The sequence below is a fragment of the Myxine glutinosa genome, chromosome 12 (assembly GCF_964187855.1).
Source record: "Myxine glutinosa chromosome 12, kmMyxGlut1.1, whole genome shotgun sequence".
Lineage (NCBI taxonomy): Eukaryota > Metazoa > Chordata > Myxini > Myxiniformes > Myxinidae > Myxine > Myxine glutinosa.
In genome coordinates, this window is record NC_136272.1 from 88,519,570 (window position 1) to 88,537,694 (window position 18,125).

At 45.9% G+C, this 18,125-nt stretch overlaps 2 protein-coding genes across 3 annotated transcripts in view; one reads left to right on the forward strand and one right to left on the reverse strand.

Moving 5' to 3' along the window:
• The window catches only part of KNTC1 (kinetochore associated 1), a 390,864-nt gene that overhangs the window by 303,896 nt on the left and 68,843 nt on the right, over positions 1-18,125 (forward strand). For both annotated transcript variants that reach the window (XM_078766073.1, XM_078766075.1), the window contains exons 47-48: positions 13,925-13,983; positions 16,296-16,527. In XM_078766073.1, coding sequence (XP_078622199.1) covers positions 13,925-13,983; positions 16,296-16,527 — 291 coding nt within the window. The remainder of the gene's footprint in view (positions 1-13,924; positions 13,984-16,295; positions 16,528-18,125) is intronic.
• LOC137437319 (uncharacterized) lies at positions 4,991-11,982 on the reverse strand. The gene is made up of 3 exons (XM_068131676.2): positions 11,973-11,982; positions 6,600-6,724; positions 4,991-5,973 (listed from the first exon to the last, which is right to left on the reverse strand). Exons 1-3 carry the CDS (start codon positions 11,980-11,982, stop codon positions 5,116-5,118), a joined length of 993 nt encoding a protein of 330 aa, XP_067987777.2. The 3' UTR covers positions 4,991-5,115.

The window sequence follows — 18,125 nt, forward strand, 5'->3', positions numbered from 1 at the left end:
AATCTATGGTGGGATTAGGAACATGGGACGAGTTAGCCTGGGAGTGGCTACCCGAAGAACCAGAAGATGTTGAGCTCCGGAAACTGGAGTTGCAATTACGGAGCCAGGAACGGATTAAAGAAGAAGAAAGGAAAGCAGAAAAGGAAAGAGCAGAAGAAGAAAGGAAAGCAGAAAAGGAAAGAGCAGAAGAAGAAAGGAAAGCAGAAAAGGAAAGAGCAGAAGAAGAAAGGAAAGCAGAAAAGGAAAGAGCAGCAGAAGAAGAAAGGAAAGCAGAAGAGAGGAGAGAAGAGAAACAAGCAGAGGAAAGGAGAGTGGAACGAGAACTCCAGGAAAGGTTAAAAGAAGAGGAAAGGAAAGCAGAAAAGGAAAGAGCAGAAGAAGAAAGGAAAGCAGAAGAGAGGAGAGAAGAGAAACAAGCAGAGGAGAGAAGAGAAACAAGCAGAGGAGAGGAGAGCTGCAAGGGAACTCGAAGCAGAGGAGAGAAAAGCAGAAAGGGAATTAAAGGAACGTGACATGGAGCTTCGGCAGGAAATTAAATTCAAGGAGCTGGAGTTAATGAGAGAACGGGGAGAGGCACCACCCTTGCTGACGGGGTCGACACCGAACCAGAAAACCTGGGATGTGGGCAGACATGTGAGGCTGGTTCCACCGTTCAGTGAAAAGGAAGTCGCGAAATTTTTTCCACACTTTGAGAAAGTGGCTCGACAATTAAACTGGCCGGAGGAGGCCTGGACCATACTAGTGCAAAGTGTGCTGGTGGGAAAAGCTCAAGAGATTTATTCGGCGCTACCAATGGACCAATGTGCAGATTATGAGGTACTGAAGAAGCACATCCTCAAAGCCTATGAGTTGGTTCCGGAAGCTTACAGGCAAAAATTCAGGAATGCCAGGAAGAGGGAGAGTGAGACCCATGTGGAGTTTGCCAGAGTGAAAGAAAACATGTTTGATCGGTGGTGTGAGTCAAAAGGAGTCGGGAAAGACTTCGAAACATTGCGTGACTTGATCCTGGTGGAGGAATTCCAGCAGTGTGTCCACGAGGACATCAAAGTGTACCTGCAGGAAAAGAAAGTACCAAAGTTGTGGGACGCAGCCACCATGGCAGATGATTATGCCTTAACCCACCGAATAGGGGTCCACAAACCTAACTCCTCGCCTAGACTTCAGCAGGGGAGTTATGGAACACCCGGTGCGGAGAACGACCTTACATGGCGGCGGCCTCGAGATGATTATGGGGACAACTATGATACCCCACCTGTTCGAAATCAGAGGGATGCGGGCCCAAGACAAACTTATAGTTCGGGGGGGCCGAGGCAGACCACGAGTTTTTCCTCCGGGCCTACTTGCGCTTTTTGCAAGAAACCTGGACACTTGATGTCCAGTTGTTACCGCATGAAAAGGGAAGACCCAGAGCGGAGTCCGACTATTACGACTCCAAATGCAATGGCCATTGTGAGAAATCGCCATCAAAAGGGTTACCAACCATTTATTTCAGAGGGGTTTGTGTCACGGGATGGAGCCTCGACTAACCGGAAACCGGTTAGGATATTGAGGTACACAGGGGCACATCAATCTTTAATGCTTGAAGGCATTTTGCCATGGTCCGAGGAGACGGCAACGGGGGATAGTGTTCGTTTACAGGGGATCGGGGGCGGTGTTAGTGCTCCCCTTCATGTCATCCATTTGGAGTCCGATTTGGTGTCAGGACCGGTCACCGTCGGTTTACAAGCCACGCTTCCTGTAGAGGGTGTATCTGTGGTTATCGGGAATGATTTGGCCGGGGGTCAAGTTTATGGTAACCTGAGGGTTGGTAAAGAGCCCAGCAGGGAAAATAACACCACACCAGCTCGGGATGGCGACAAAAGTGCCAAGTTATTTGTAGGGGGACTGAACTTCAAAACAGAGGAAGAAGTTCTGACCTCTGTCTTCAACAGATATGGGCCGCTGGTGGAAGTGCGGTTGGTAAGAGACTGGGAAACGCAACAGTCAAGAGGGTTCGGCTTTGTCACGTTTGCCAGCACAAAAGACGCCAGAGAGGCAGAGAAGAATTGGAATGGCAAGGATTTGGAGGGTCGGACCATAACAGTAGGGAAGGCATTTCGTAGGCGTCGAGAGGTCTACAGGAGAGGACAACTGGGCGGTAGTTTTGGTGGTGGCCGCAATCAATATTATTATGGAGGCTCCCTGAGTTATGGCCGCTCCCGAAGGAAGGATTGGCAAAGTAGTGGCCGAGAAGGAGACCGCTATTCATGGGACTACAGGGACAAGTGGTCCCACCCTAATTATTAGGGAAGTTCTGAGAAGTTGAAGCACTGAATGCGGCGGAGCCGCCGAGCCAAGATTCCTACACGGATTAACCGTGAACGCCGTTCCTAAAGGCGTCCATGTAGTGAACTTTCATGCACGGACTAACCGTGAACTCCACATTCCTCAAGGCGCCCATGTAGAGAACTTTCCTGCACGGACTAACCGTGAACTCCACGTACCTAAAGGCATCCATGTAGTGAATACTCGGCTTGGCCTCCCGGAAAAAGTGCTATCGAGTGGCTTAACTTTGGATCTTTGATCAACCCCTTAACCTTCATTCACAAGAAACTGACTGTCAAAGTCAGAGGGTCATGAGATGGAGTTTGATTTGGCAGGGACAATGTCGTTGCTGGTGCTTAGTCCAGAGTGAGTAATCTGGAGGGGTTGTGGTGAAATTTTGGTTGCTTTATTGTTAAGTGATAACTGTGCCCGGGGGGAACTGATAATGTGGGGGGGGTTGAGTTATCTGGTTGGTTTCTCCAAATTGGCCGGCAAAGAAAGTTTTCGCGGGGTTCAAACTTTCTTTCTTGAAGGGGGGGAGTGTTACATATTTATGTGAATGTATGTGAATTACCATTCAGGTCTTTGCTTATCCATGTGTAGTAGATTAAGGGTTGTTGTGGTTGGAGGGTCAGGAGCCCTTCTGAAAAAGTGTCCGGAAACGGAAGTGACCGGAAACGGAAGAGGAAAAGACACGAGGAAGAAAAGCGACGAGTATTCTTCTTCCTCGCCCCGCTCCGACGAAAGGTGGGATCGACCTTGCGCCGCGTGGAAAAGCGGCGTTCCGAAGCCCGTCTGGCGAGAGGAGTTACCGGGACGTGTACCTACCCGGTGGAGACGTCAAGTTGACGTGGGGCCGTGCATCGACCCCGCGTCTGGCACCGTTCGCGGCACCGTCTAAACAGATGCGTACGGGTCGCACGTTGGGGCCTAACACGCCTTGCAAGCGGCGTGGGGCTTTTGGCTTGCTTTACCGTACCCGCTTCGCGTGGCCACGAGGGGCTGCAGCCGCGGTGCCTGGTACGATACCTGCCCGGTGGAAACACGTCCACCCGGGGTTCGTTCAACCGCCCGAGTGCGGCGACGCCGACCAGCATCTTGGTCAGGAGGGGCCCAGAGACCAAAAGGGGGTCGTGAGTACAGAAGGGGACACACATATATAAGATGGCCATCTTAATCATATAGGGAATTGATTGTGGATTGGGAATTGTTGATGGTTGTTTGTTGTTGATTGCTCGGGGAATATCCGTGATTGTATCATTGAAATTGTATGATATCCTTACCCTGGAAATATATCATTGAACATCAGTTTCTCTTGGGTGGAATTCATAGGGATTTCGTTGCGAAAGCGCATATATAATACTACTTTCTGGCGAAGGTCCTCTCACGGTCCGGGGGTCACCGAGACCAGGTAGTCACCGAGGGGACCACGTAACACTTGCTTGTCTGTATTGCAAAAGCTCCCGACGATGTGGGCCCATGCAAGGCCTGTGGACAGGTGCATTAATACCGGTCCTTCCCGATCATCCCTGTCAGTGAGTGAACTTTGAACCTTGCAGGTTTACCTTGTGTGAACATCGCAGGCTTGGTAATTTATTTAATAGACGTTTTCACTCAGAAAGCCAATGCCATCATTCCCAACATCCAGGAAGACTTCCTAGTGGGAGACACTGTATCTGGTTTGGGTTCTTCTTAACACCCACGCAAAAGCCATATCTGGGGCATGACAATGTATAGGGTAAGTTTAAAATTACGATATTTACTTACAATCATGTTTGGGAGGGGGGGGGGGGGGGTATGGGAGTGGCAGTTGTATATAACATCTGTGAGTGCCATTATGAGTATATATTTCTCGTTTGGTTCTGGGGCTGTAAGATAAATTATACTCGATTTTTGCATCTATTGGTAAATTAAGAAATGGAGAGAGACAGAGGTGTACATCACTATGGAGCTTTGTTCCTCCCTAGAGACCTGTGCCTACCTGCTCTCTCTGTCTCTGTCTCTGTCTTTCTTTCTTTCTCTTTCTGTCTCTGTCTCTGTCTCTCTCTCTCTCTCTCTCTCTCTCTCTCTCTCTCTCTCTCTCTCTCTCTCTCTCTCTCTCTCTCTCTCGCTCTCGCTCTCGCTCTCGCTCTCGCTCTCGCTCTCTCTCACTCCTGGATGACTTTTAGCTTAGCACAGTTTTGGCCTCCGCGCAACATGTCTTGGTTTCCACTCTATGAGTCTCCCTCCAGTCCCGGTAGTGCAGCGGCATAGCAAACCAATTGTGCATTTTGTGATGGAAGCACCAAATTTGGCAGAATGATAGAAAATTATATGGAGAACATTTTCAGATATGGAACCACTTTGGAATTCACCCCAATGTGGCCGCCATATTGGATTTCAAAATGGCGGCTTAAAAATCTTTAATTACAAATATTTCTGGTTCTATACCAGCTACAGCCTTGATTTTAGTGTCTGGATGTACAAACTTGAGGTCAAGGAATTGAATGGTTCTACTTAGAAGTTGATTTACTGACGCCATATTGGATTTCAAGATGGCGGAAATTGATTTACTGACGCCATATTGGATTCCAAGATGGCGGCTTCCGAAAATCTGCTGACCGATATCTCTGGTTCTATGCCAGCTAGATACTTGATTCTGGTGTCTAGATGTACATTTCTGAGGTCAATGAATTGAATGGTTGTATTGAAATATGTTTTAATGCACATAAGCAACTGATAATCCCATATTACGTACATTGTATACACACGTTCAGCAAGAGAACTAGCGAGCGTATTGCATCAAGTCATGCCAAGTGTCACAGTTCCAACTCAATGTGAGCAGTCACCATCACAGGCACACAGTGCTGTGCATTTCAGAGCCGCTTTCTTGCACTTGCATCTCCCACTGCAACCTTTTTCGCACCCACAACAGATGAGTTCATAGCAGGATTTGGCAGCTTCTGGTAGTGTTGTCCACAGAGGATCGAACTGTCCGTCATTGTCCACCCACCCCCAGTCGCATGGTGATGGGAGATAGCAGTGTGGGACAAGAGACTGTCCCCAACAATGTCCACCCTGGTAAGTTGCTCTCTTCACGTGTTGTACTAGGGCGGCCTGTGTTGGAGGTATTGCTTCAATGGATCGAGATTTCTTTGCAAAGAGTTTCTTTCTTGCCAGATTCACCTCAGAACATGTGCATGTGCGGTCGTACAGAAGCACTACGTATCTCTCCAGGGTTGCCAGTGTATCCTCAGAGATCTCACTTGGTGCAGATGCCAGGTCCAGGAATGCATTGGTCACTTCTGGAAAAGTTTCCCATACTGCCCATGCTGTTTTCTTGCCACGACCTGCAAAGCTCGAGACGGTATCACACCCTGTGATTGCATGGAAGATTGGCAGTGCCTTGGCTTTGTCTGGTCCCAGGGTAGCAGACAGCTCGTGTGCTGCTATGTAGCAGAAGTTCTTTCCGGTTCCAAACGCTAACCAGAGTTCGTCCACTACCTCATTAAGCTCCTGGGCCATCCACACAGCGAGAACCACCACATCTGTGTCCACGGTGCGGATGAGTACTCTGCGGTGTCCAGATTTCATAGCAGCTGCTGCGTGGAGCATCATGCGCGTGTCTGCTTCCTCGTGATTGCACGGGGCCAAAGCGGCTGTGTCTGCACATGGTGGTACAGCAATGACCTGTTGGTGTAAGCATGAACAATACCGTGATGTAAATTAAATGTGAATTCCTTTGGTGTAGGTGGTCACGAATAAAACCTGACATGAATCTGCATAACATTTATTAATTTATTTCAGTACATTATTTCAAGTACATAAATACAGGGCAATTATTATTATTATTATTATTATTATTATTGTTATTTACTTGGCATCAAACACATGAAATCATACAATATGACATTGCACATATAACAGTAGCCTGTTCGTGTACACTCCCCCAAGATGCCAGGAAAGAAAAAAGCAATTCAAGAACACTATGGCCAATAGGCCTTTCTTAACAATTTGAGGGAGTGTACCGTGGACAGCTAAAGATTATATATACAATACAAAATATTCTTCCGAATAGATAATACAAATCGGGATTATATAATCAAAATTAAATTATATGAAAAGAATACACATATGTGGGTAAGAATTTACTCTACAACAGCATAAATCAATAATACATTGTATAATATGTACTGAAACCACAGAAGATTGTACACACACTCTCAAACACACAAGCAGGCACGCACCCACTCTCACCACCCAGACACATACACACACTTTCACTAACACACACTAACATACATCATGCACATTACCTGTTCACCGTCAGTAGCAATCAGCTGTTTGTCTGGCACATCGATGGACTCCGTGACCTGCTTAGACAGAAAGCTGAAGAGTTCCTCCTTGTTCTCGTCGACACGGAGGAAACTGTGCCAGTTGCCTGGTAGGAGGGCAGAGCCAGTGACACGTCTGCGTATTCCCTTGCCTCTGTTGGTCCTTGCAGTTGCCTTCAGGCTGCCTGACTTTGCATAGCGGTCCCACACTAGATCGAGACGAGATCGATGTTGAAGCTGTGACATAATGTATGGAACGAATACTTTTGTGGCATAGTCAAGAAATGTTTTGGTCTGGCCTGGGCTCAGCATTTGAACTATTAAGCTCCATCGAGGATCACAGAAGATACTTGTGGTGGGTCCGACTTTGTTTCGACAAGCTGTTCTAAGGGCTGCAACAAGTCAGCTTTGGAACCAAAGCGGAGCTGTCCATTTTGCGAGAGTGCTGGCGGATGTGCGCTGTTCTCATGTTTGAAGAACTGCTCGAGACCCCCATCTCTGGTTTGGCATGCGATGTATAGTCTGGAGAAGAGCTCTGAATCACTCTTTGCAGAGGCTACTTGTTGTTTGCTCTTCTGGGCAGCTTTGACCTTGATGGATGAAAACAACGGGAGTTTGTTGCGTTTGATGACATCATTGAGTGGCTTGGATCTGTCTGCCAGACGTTCCTTCTCAAATGAATGGAACTGATCTCTCCCAATCTGTAAAGCTGTACGCACAGTATCTACAACAGCTGGGCCCAAGATCTCCAGTGTGCCCAGGACCAGCAAATCTGTGCTTTCTTCTTCAAAGGGGCTGCCCATTTCTTCGATGACTGTTGTCAGTGCACGGACATCTTGGACGAACTTCTTCTGCACACTGTCGGTTTGCTCATGGTGGTGGGTGTGCTCTCCACTTTGGCGCAGTTGCTGTGAGGTCTCAAATTCTGTGATGACCCGAGCAACTTCGGGGCCAGCCACCATCCACCATCGAAGGGCACTTGGATTTTCAGTTAGGCCCACTGCCCCGCCATCGCCTTTGACCGTGGCATTGTTTTGTTCATGAGCCTGGTCTAGGGAGATGGCGGAGAAAGCATGCCTAGTCTTCTTGGATGTGAAGTGCCCCGCATGGAACTTGGCAGCAACATCTGGGTGTTTCTCTGCAAGACCAACCATGTCCCTGATGTGGACTGGTAACCAGCGAGCATAGTGGATATGGCCCAATGCAGCGAACCATGCAGCTAGCTCTGGTAGGGTGTCCATGTACAGCGTGAAGTTGGACTCTCTCAGTGAACGTATGTAGAGGAGTATACAGAGCTCCAGGTTAAGTACAGTGGCCCAGTACTGAAACTGTGGACATGCCGCTGCTCTCTGGTCACACCATGCCTCGAACTCCAATGGTTCCTCATCTCTTGCAGTTGCTCTTTCGTTGTATATGTCATATGCACGATGCTGCAGTATGTGTAGGGCAGCAACAGTTACTTGGTGGGCGCGTCTTGTACGGCTGACGTGAGCTGCACGCAAGAAGGAGTCTGCTGTGCCAGCTGTTGCTATCTTTGCCTGAACCAATGCCTGTGTCCAACCGCTGTCTTGCAGCCAGTCTCCTGCTGTCTTCAAAGCTGCCATCTCTGTGTGTAGACCACCCAGCATGACCACAAAGAGATCTTCACCATGTGTGTCTGGCCAGTTCCATTGCACCTGCTTGGCGGTCGCATAAAGTGGTTGGTCCAGTGTGACGACGGGTACCTGTCCAGGGTTTAGCTCATTGATCGCTGCTTTCACGACATCCATGGCATGGCGGATCATTGCCACTGAGTGGGCTTGGTCATGGAAGAGGGGAAGCAAGGCAGTGGGTGTGACTGTGATACTAGTATCCTTGGCCGATTGGTTCTCTGCGTGATGTGCAGCCCAAGAAATGTTTCCTGGATTCTGTGTGTCACCACTGTCACATGCATCCTTCACAGTCTGGAGCCACCTCTTCTCTTTATCCAGTTCAGCTTGTGCAGGATTCCTCTGCAGCGACGCCTGGGTTCCAGCTGGTACAGGGTGGCTTTTGGCAAGTGAACTAACTGGTTGTACATCTGTGTAATACTGTGGAAGGTCCTCCACAGTCTTGACATTTGAGACACCCCCGATGATGACAATACCTCGGTCTGTGCCTTGATTGTCATAGTCTGGATGTTGTATCAATGAAATACCAGTTCCGTGGAAGGAGTCGTGTGCTGTCGTGGAACTGGGATTGTGGTCTATATTATCCACAGCTGATGTGGTGAACACTCCACCGCGGAGCTTTGGGGGACAGACCACCTTCTCCGCCCGAAAGCGCTGACAGACCCCGTTCCCCAGCTCTGCAGAGATCCGTAGCACTCTATCATAGGCAATGCTGATCCCTAGTCCAGATAATGTGTCAACCAGTTCCCTCTTTCTCGTATGGGCATGAAGCATCAAGCCAAGATATATTGGCAAAGGAGTCTCTTGACTAATGCTGTGTCGTACGTCTGTGCCTGCACCTCTCCTCTCATGCTTCACACTGTTGTATTTGAGAAGTTGAGCTATTGTCACAGACGCCGATGCCGATGACTGACATGCCTGATCTTTGATGCCTGCGCCCTCTAAAATCATGGAGACCATTGTCAGCAGCAGTTGTGGCACAGACTCTTCTTGACATTTGTTTGAGAAGGACCCATTGAAAGGCTGAGATGACTGGAACATATCCTTCCTTATAATCCCTGCAGCTCGTGCCAGGTGCACAACATCACTGTCAATATCATGTTGACATGCCTTGGCTAATGCACTGCCAATGTCTTCCTGAAACACCAGCAGGACATCTCTTCCCTGCCTGTGCTCCTGCAGATCAGGGAAGTGTGCCAGGATACGCTCCTTGAGTCTGGTTGTATGGACTCGTGTTTCCAGCACAACTCCGAACTGTTCCATTCTCATTGTGTAGAGCTTGGTGAGGTCTGCCATCTTGAATACAGAAGCAGTGTCTTCTTCTTTAGCAGTTTCCTCTATGTACGTTACCAGTTCAGCAAGGACTATTGCTGAAATGACATCTACCGTGCTCTGGCTTTGCTCAGCAAGCTTTTTTGCTGCCCTCACGCGGTTGTATAGGGATGTCAAACATTTCTTATGGTACTTGGCCTCTCTTGCGACCATGTCCCCAGCACTCAGTTGGGCTAACAAAGTGGTATCCTGAAGAAACTCTGCAGCCTTGTGAACGTGTTTATCTAGTTCCAATGTCGCTGTTTGATGAAACTCCAAACCAAGCTCTTGCTGGCAGAAGAAGCACAAATTGTCGCATATGCTATCAACACAAGCTGCCTGAGACCTAGTAAGCTTGTACTTATCTGTGATTGTACTGGGGATAGGGCTTCCCTCTGAATGACTTCTCTTCTGTACCCGCTGTAGCTTGGTAGTGTTATATTTCACCCTGCATGACTTGTGCCACTTGGCTTGGTGGGCAGCTAGAGTGGCAGCTATCCCTTGGCCTTCATCCAGTCGTTGCAAGTCCACGTCTTGTGGCAGCTTGCCTAGTTTATTGAATGCTGATAGATTGTCTTCAAGTGTCTTGTATCCAGCACCTGCATCAGTTCTTTTCGTGACAGCAGGACACTGTAGGGACTCTCCTATATCAACTTGACACAGAACACAGAGTTCCCAGTCCAGTGGCGTCTTTGGCGTTGAAGTTACATGCTTGGTAACATGAACTAACTTGAACTGCTTCGACATGATTGAAACCTGGATGGAGCAAACAAACAAAAAAGTCGTTTAATTAGGGGTTAATCAACGGACCAGCATGTTTTATCTACAGGACAATACACGACCCCCCCTGAAATTTGACACCAAATGACCTCTTTTAGGGGTATTTTTGGCCGAAATTTTCAAATTTTTCACTCCCCAGACCCCTAGATGTTCCCTTGAGCTCAGAATCGCCGCTGTAATGTGTCTACTGATGTTAGAAAAGATATAGGGTGAATGGGGCAATAATTGTGCCTGTAGGATTTGTTTCCGCCACCCCCCCTAAGGGTTACAGATTTTTAAAGCCGCCATTTTGAAATCCAATATGGCGGCGACCTTGGGTGAATTTCAAAGTGGTTCCATATCTGAAAATGTTCTAAATATAACATTCTATCATTGTGCCAAATTTGGTGCTTCCATCACAAAATGCACAATTCTTCTTAAATTTTTGCTATGCCGCTGCACTACGGGGTTGGCAGGCAGGTTCTTCTCTTCTTATTGGCAGCAGGTCTCCTGGTTCAGTCAGAAAAGCGCCGAATGCCTCTGCGTTCGGCCTTTTTATGCTGTTTGAGCAGGGCGTTTGTTGTCTGGTGGGATCAGAGTTCAAGAGGGGCAGACCCTCAGGGAGCAAAATTCAGATCTTCACCTCTGATCCCACACAGAGTGTTCGGATTGGTGCGCTCCCAGAAGCACTGCCTTCCTCCTCTCTCAATCATGAACATGCCTGTTTCGTGCTCTGGAGTCCGATGCACATCTTAACTTTGCAACTGACTTTCCTGTTCACTGCCTTTCCTGCCAAGGTACATTCAAAAAGGAAGGTGGTGTTGCTTCCTTTCCACCTCTGGATTGTGGTTCGTGGGAGGTGTTGGTGTTGATTTAAATGTGTCTGCACATGGTGTAAAATATGGGCAACCAGTTAAACTGTGAATGGTGAACTTATGTTGAGTTTAAGGATCACTAATGTCTCAACGTGTTGGTAAAGGTAAAGGAACCGTATTGGAGGTGTGTCTAACTGTCTGGCAAGAGGAGAAGCCTAATTGAATAGTGTCTATATGTGCAATGGTTACCAACCTCTATAGTTTGTGGGTTTCAGATTATGGAACGGGGTGCTTTCAGCCAAGTAATGGAAGAAGAAGAACCTTTATATAGCCCTTCACAATGCACATGCCCCATTAAACCTTGGATGGGGCTATCTAAATACAAATACTAACGATATAACAACCTCGGGAACCAACGTGTCAAGAATGTCCGTTCACCCGGGGGCTGGTTCACAGAACCGTCACAATATTCTTCTTCTTTTTTTTATTATTCTTTAATGGCCACAATTATTCCCACATTCTTGTTGGGTTGGCCATGAGAAGCTTGGCCCAAGTCTTTCAGGAATCAGCTGCCCAGGCCTCGCGTTTGATTAAGGTTAAAACAGGAATTTGGAATTCGTTCATTGCTTGGCACTCTAGTTTAACGTCCATCTGAGGGACAGCTCACATTGATGAATCACCCTGTCTGCGAAACACCGGGATGATAGTTTCTAGCTGGGTCAAGATTTGAACCCATGTTGACAGCTTAGAGGCGAGTGTGCGTTACGAACGGGGTCACAATTGGGTCGTAAGGGTATCGGGGGCAAAATTGCACATCACACTTGAATCCATGGCTGGGAGAAATGACATATGACGCCCAAAAATACAAGTTATATACAATCCATGTATAGCAAACAAAATCTTATGGCTGGAAAAAGGTGAAATGGGTACTGTGTAAACCATTCATGCATAAAGTCTCTTTCGAGCATTTTTGTACTGTGCTTCACGAGGACGCCACACTGTGAGATATTTATACACCTTAACCTGGAGTTTGTCCAAGGTGGATATTTTTCCCCTGGGGAGTGGGGGGGGGGGGGCAGGTTAAGTTACTTCAACCTCCGTCGTGTGATTCTTTGTCCCCCTGGCAAGTTTGGGTGAGATTGAATAAGTACCAACCGAATGTATGACGGTCAGACAGACAGACACCAAAGTGCGCATTTTAGTGTGATTTCCATTAGTCTGATTTGTATTCATGAACAGAAAAATTATGGTTAACCATTCTGAAATTTCCCTCTTTCGTCTAAATGCTGAAAATTATGTTTAACAGACGATATGGATTACAGATCTCGCGCTAGCAGCGGCAGGTTAAAAGTGCCTGGCGAGCCAAACCGAGTCAGTGTAAATGCACACACAGCGCATGCACAAAAGTCATCGTGAGCATTCGTACGTCAGCATTTTGAGTCGTGTCTTCTTGTATATTCCAAAAATCTTGGCTGGAGGAAGACTGGTAATCGTACCTGTTTTTTTTTCTTTCTGTCAGCCTATTTGGAAGGTCATAGTCTATTTATGTGTGTTTCAAAAAAAGAAATCGTTCAAAGAAATGATTAATTGTTGGGTTGGGATTTTTGTTCTCATGAATACCCCATCTTGTTATGACTGCATGCGTGCATGTGTGTGCACATATTCAGTGATTCTTCTTATTTCACATAACAATTTGTGAATTGTATTAAATACATCAAGAGTGTTTTTGTAAAGTTCACTACTATTACTTGTTTATACATAATGTTGATCAGACAAGAGCAAACAAAACACCAAAAGAAAACAGAGCGAAAAAGAACAAAGTCACTTTGTCAGATTTGCTCAAACAGCTGTGTCAGCTGCGGCGGATTTCAGTTTGTCCGTATGCAGCCTGGTGTCGCTGCAGACAATATAAACGTCAGATTCGGCCGACAACTCTCCTTTCTGATGGCTTCCAAAGTAGGATGCTATTTGCTGCTTCTTCTTCGTGCCGAAGGACATGCCCCACCAATCTCAAACGCCTCTTCCTCACATCAGAATTTTTTGGAAATTACCATATCGCAAATTACCATATTATAGGCATTGTTAGTGTTTGAGCCAAGGTATTTGAATTATTGAACTGTCTCGAGCACGTCACCATTTGCTGCCCTGAGAGTTTGTTGTTCATTCGGTCGACAAAGTATGTGCATGTACTTCGTTTTTGAGGCATTGATAAGACTGACTTTGCTGGCTGTATCTTCCATTCTTGATAGGATGTCCTGTGCATCTTGTCATGAATCAGCAGCTTTAGCGGTGTCATCAGTGTAGTTGAGGTCAGATAGTTTCTGAGCAGGGTGTCTTCTGCTCATGCGGCGTTGCAGTATGACACAATCTTCTTCCGTCAATACGGTACGCATCGCATAGTTGAGCACCATAATGAATAAGAAGGGCGCAAGAGTGTCACCTTGCAGCACTCCCGCAGTGACGTCAAATACCCGAGTTGGCCCATCAGGTGTGAGGACAACAGAAGCAGTGATTATACATCTCCTTGATCGCGTTTGTTATCTTAGGTGGTATACCATAGGCACGTAGTATTTTGAACATAGCATCTCTGTCTATTGAGTCAAACGCTTTTGTAAAGTCGCCAATGATCAAATGAGGTATATGTCTGTTTGAATTATTATTTATTTCTGTTTTGCTTTCCTTTGCCATTTTGTGTCTATCCTGGATGATTTACCTGCAGTTGCAGTGACATTCCTCTTTCATGTTGTTGTACGTTTTGGTGTGTCGTGCGTAGGGAAGGAACTTACAGTGCAAACATTGCCAACGCTGAAACTCATCACAAGTCTGATGAAGGTTGAAAAATGTGCATTTACTTTTGCATTTTATGAAAAGATATATTGGTACCAAAATCTTAATTCCATGGACATTTGTGAAGGGAGAGGGCATTCCTTAATGTAGAATAGATTGGAGAAAAGGAGTTTGATATGATCAAGAAAGGAGAGTTGGGGAGTGTGAAGAGTAAAAAGAGAAGAGAAAGTACAGGAGGTAATATTTGAGATCGGGAGAGACGTTTAATGGAGCATATGTGGAGATGGAGGAGAGATGTCAGCTGGCCATGGTGTGGTGTGGCTTTCAAATGCTTTTTTTGTATATATATAGTTTGTAGATGACCACTTATCAAACAAAATACATACAAAAACAACAGTGAGCTACAACAGTATTTGGTAGAGAGCATACAGTCGTGGCCAAAAATATTGGCACCCTTGCACTTTTTTCAAATAATGCACCATTTCTTCCAGAAAATTGTTGAAATCAAAAAATATTTTGGTATCCACATATGAATTTGTTTGGTTTGCAGTGGAACAAAACAAAAAAAGCTGAAAAAATTACTAAATCTTAGTTTATTCCACACAGAAATCCTAAAATGGCCTGGACAATATTATTGGCACCTTTAAGAAGTTGTTAGAAACAATTAGATTTCAAGCAGGTGATTCTCCTTTACTTTGTAATTGAACCCACCTGTGGTGAGTTGCAGGTGCTTGCAATATAAAAATCACTCATTCAACCAGTTTGAATATAGAAAAGGAGTCATTCTGCTGTTTTGTCACTGTGTGTACCACAATGAGCATGGAGAAAAGAAAGAAAACCAGAGAATTGTTTGAGGAGGTCAGACACAAGATTGTAGCCAAGCATGGACAATCTAAAGGCTACAAGTCCATCTCCAGAGACTGTGATGTTCCTGTGTCCACCGTACGCAATATTGTCAGGAAGTTTAAGGCCCATGTCACTGTAGCCAGCCAGCTTCCCTGGACATGGCCACAAGAGAAAACTTGATCGAAGATTGCAGCGAAGGATTGTTCGAATGGTGGAGAAAGCACCTTGATCAACTGCCAAACAGATTCAAGCTGGCCTTCAGACACAATGTATGACAGTTTCAACTCGCACCATCCGTTGCCAACTCGATGAAAGGGGGTTCTATGGTAGGAGACCCAGGAGGACCCCACTGCTGAGAGAGAGACATAAAGCCTGACTGGAGTTTGCCAAAACACACCTGAACAAGCCAAAATCCTTCTGGGAGAATGTCCTTTGGCAGAAGAGACCAAATCAGAGCTTTGTGGTAAAGCACATCATCTCTGTTTACAGAAAACAAAATGAAGCCTTCAAAGAAAAGAAGATCTTCCCTTCAGTCAAACATGGAGGAGGTTCAGTGATGTTTTGGGGTTGCTGTGCTGCCTCTGGCACTGGGTGCCTTGAATGTGTGCATGGCATCATGAAATCAGGAGATTACCAAGGCATTTTGGACCCCAAACACACTTTAATAAATAGCACCGCAAAGCGGGCGTAACCCCTCAGCCCATGCATGGTGGAAACCAAGTTCAAGATCGCTGCCGTGGCGGCCATATTGAAAATCGCAGCGCGCCCATGAACCTTCCTCGACTCAACCCCAACCCACACTGCAAAAATGAATTTAATCGGACAAGCCATTCTGCTCGAAATTGACGGAAACCAATTTCAAGATGGCTGCCGTGGCGGCCATATTGAAAATCGCAGCGCACCCATGAACCTTCCTCGACTCAACCCCAACCCACACTGCAAAAATGAATTTAATCAGACAAGCCATTCTGCTCGAAATTGATGGAAACCAATTTCACGATGGCTGCCGTGGCGGCCATATTGAAAATCGCAGCGCGCCCATTTTCGAAAGGAACCTTCCTCTACTCAACCCCAACACACACTGCAAAAATGGATTTAATCGGATAAGTCGTTCTGCTTGAAATTGACGGAAACCAAAAGTTGACGGACGCCCGGACGACGCCCGTGATGACAATACCCCTTTGCCCAATTTGGGCTGAGGGGTGAAAAGCACCCAGGAATTGTTCATGGCAAAATGCTGGACTGTTCTGAAGCGGCCAGCAATGAAATTTTTTTTCTGTTTGGCCCAGTCAAAAGTACAAGAAATGTTAAACATTTCTGCTTGCCATGCCAGATGTCACAGTGCTTCAAGCCTAACCTGCACAGAGTTGTTGTTGTTTTTATGGTCAATGCATAGCCCTACTGTCATATCCCATAATCCCATACCATACTTTCACCTGTTACTGATGGATATATCCACGAGTTCCAAATGTTGATCACACTTGTAATCAATTTATCTCATGCTCATGCAGATGCCCCTGGACAAGCTCCACATGTTGGCCGTCAAGTACGTTTTTCAGAATTCCTTGAAGCCCAAGATGTTCCAGCAGCCGACAGTGATGGCACAGACTCATTCTGGCTCTTTGAGGATCAAGAAGGATATTCTGGCCATCATCAAGCAGATCCAATCTTATATCTTCAACATCAACCAGCACGAGTATAAAAATGCCGCTACTAACTACATAGTACAAAATCTTTCTCCTGGTAAGGCTGTAGCTCCACTTTGAGCAATAAATGACGTTTGAATCTGTAGAGATTAAAAATTAAGTTAAAAAAGAAAAAAAAAAGAAAAACAATTTCTGTATTGCATCAACTTTGCAAAGGTTTGTTCTAAACTCTGTGTTTCATTGAAAAACTGGGTTTGTGAAGAAAACAGTCCAGTTTTGCATCAATGATACATCTGTCCATTAAGCATATGAATGGTCACGATTCTTATTTTGTTACACAAAATGTATAAACGGTCATACTCTTTACTCCATTATAGCATTCGTTGGTGGACGTTAATTATCCCATGGTGTTCTTTGCGAAGAGTAGGCGAGCTATTGCCGGCACCCTCAACAAGCTACAAATTCCTGCCCTTAAAAATGCCCGAACCAGCACAGGGCACTCCATCATGGCATAGCTGCGCCCTCAGCCAATGATGCTGCATTGCAGCCTTGTGCTGCATTTGAATGAAGAAGAAGACTAATATATTGCTGTAAATGCTTGTTTGTTCTGTGTTTAAAAAAAACTCAACTTTACAGATTTCAAGTGAAAAGTCGGCACTGGCAATATTGTGAAGAACAGGCTGTGGGCAAGGGAGATTTATTTTGCATCTGCTTGTTCTATTGGTGTACAGAGGAGCAGGATTAAGGAGAAGAGGAAATAAATTACAAATAAAAGTGTGGGAGACTTCCTGATGGAGTGGAATTTAGAGCACAAAAGACCAGACTCAGAGATGGTTGCATTGATGAGATAATTAAAGGATGAGGAAGTGGAGGTAAAGAAGTAGCTTTGGCCTGTGGATGCTAACAAGAGGAGTCGGTTGCTGGATCAGTGAGTGTGATGGAGGATGGGGTGAAATGAGGAGATAGGAGCCAGAACCATCTGGCATTTCCTCAACAATTGAGTTGAATTTTAAATGCAAATCTTATATTGTAAAGTGGACATTTGTACACCAGGATAATATTGAGATATTACCCATTTGGATGTTAGACCGTATTTTTTGGAAATTCCAGATTGTATTTTCTTGTTCTCATCCATTCAAGTGGTAGGGGGTGCAACACAATAAGGAAATGATAAGGTCTTGAACTAGTGAGGGATGAATTGTTTCCTTATTGATGCCATTCACCCCCAGGACCTTTAGCCTCAACAGCTAACAAGGGTTAAGGATGGGACACCGGAGTCCCTGCCCATAGATGAGAACCATCCTCCATTACACTTTACACAAAGGGCTTTAGCTTGCACCTAGCAAAGAAGCATCAAATAACCCGAACGGCACTCGGTAGACGCACACTCCTGCCAGACTGAACAGTTTACGTTTTGTATCCCACCGATAGGCCGGACCTGCATCTGGACCTGAACCAAAATGGGATCAATTCGTCCTTGTCACACACCCAACATATCCACCAAATTTTGTCCGAATCCATCCATACCTTTTTGAGATATCCTGCTCAAAGCCAAACAAACAGGCGTGGAAACATAACCTCCATCCACCTTTGGTGGTGGAGGGAATGACACTGTGTGATGGCGTGTACATGTTCAGCATCTTTCTTAAAATTATTTTGGAAATGTTTTATCCAGTAAAGGCCATTTGAAGGTGA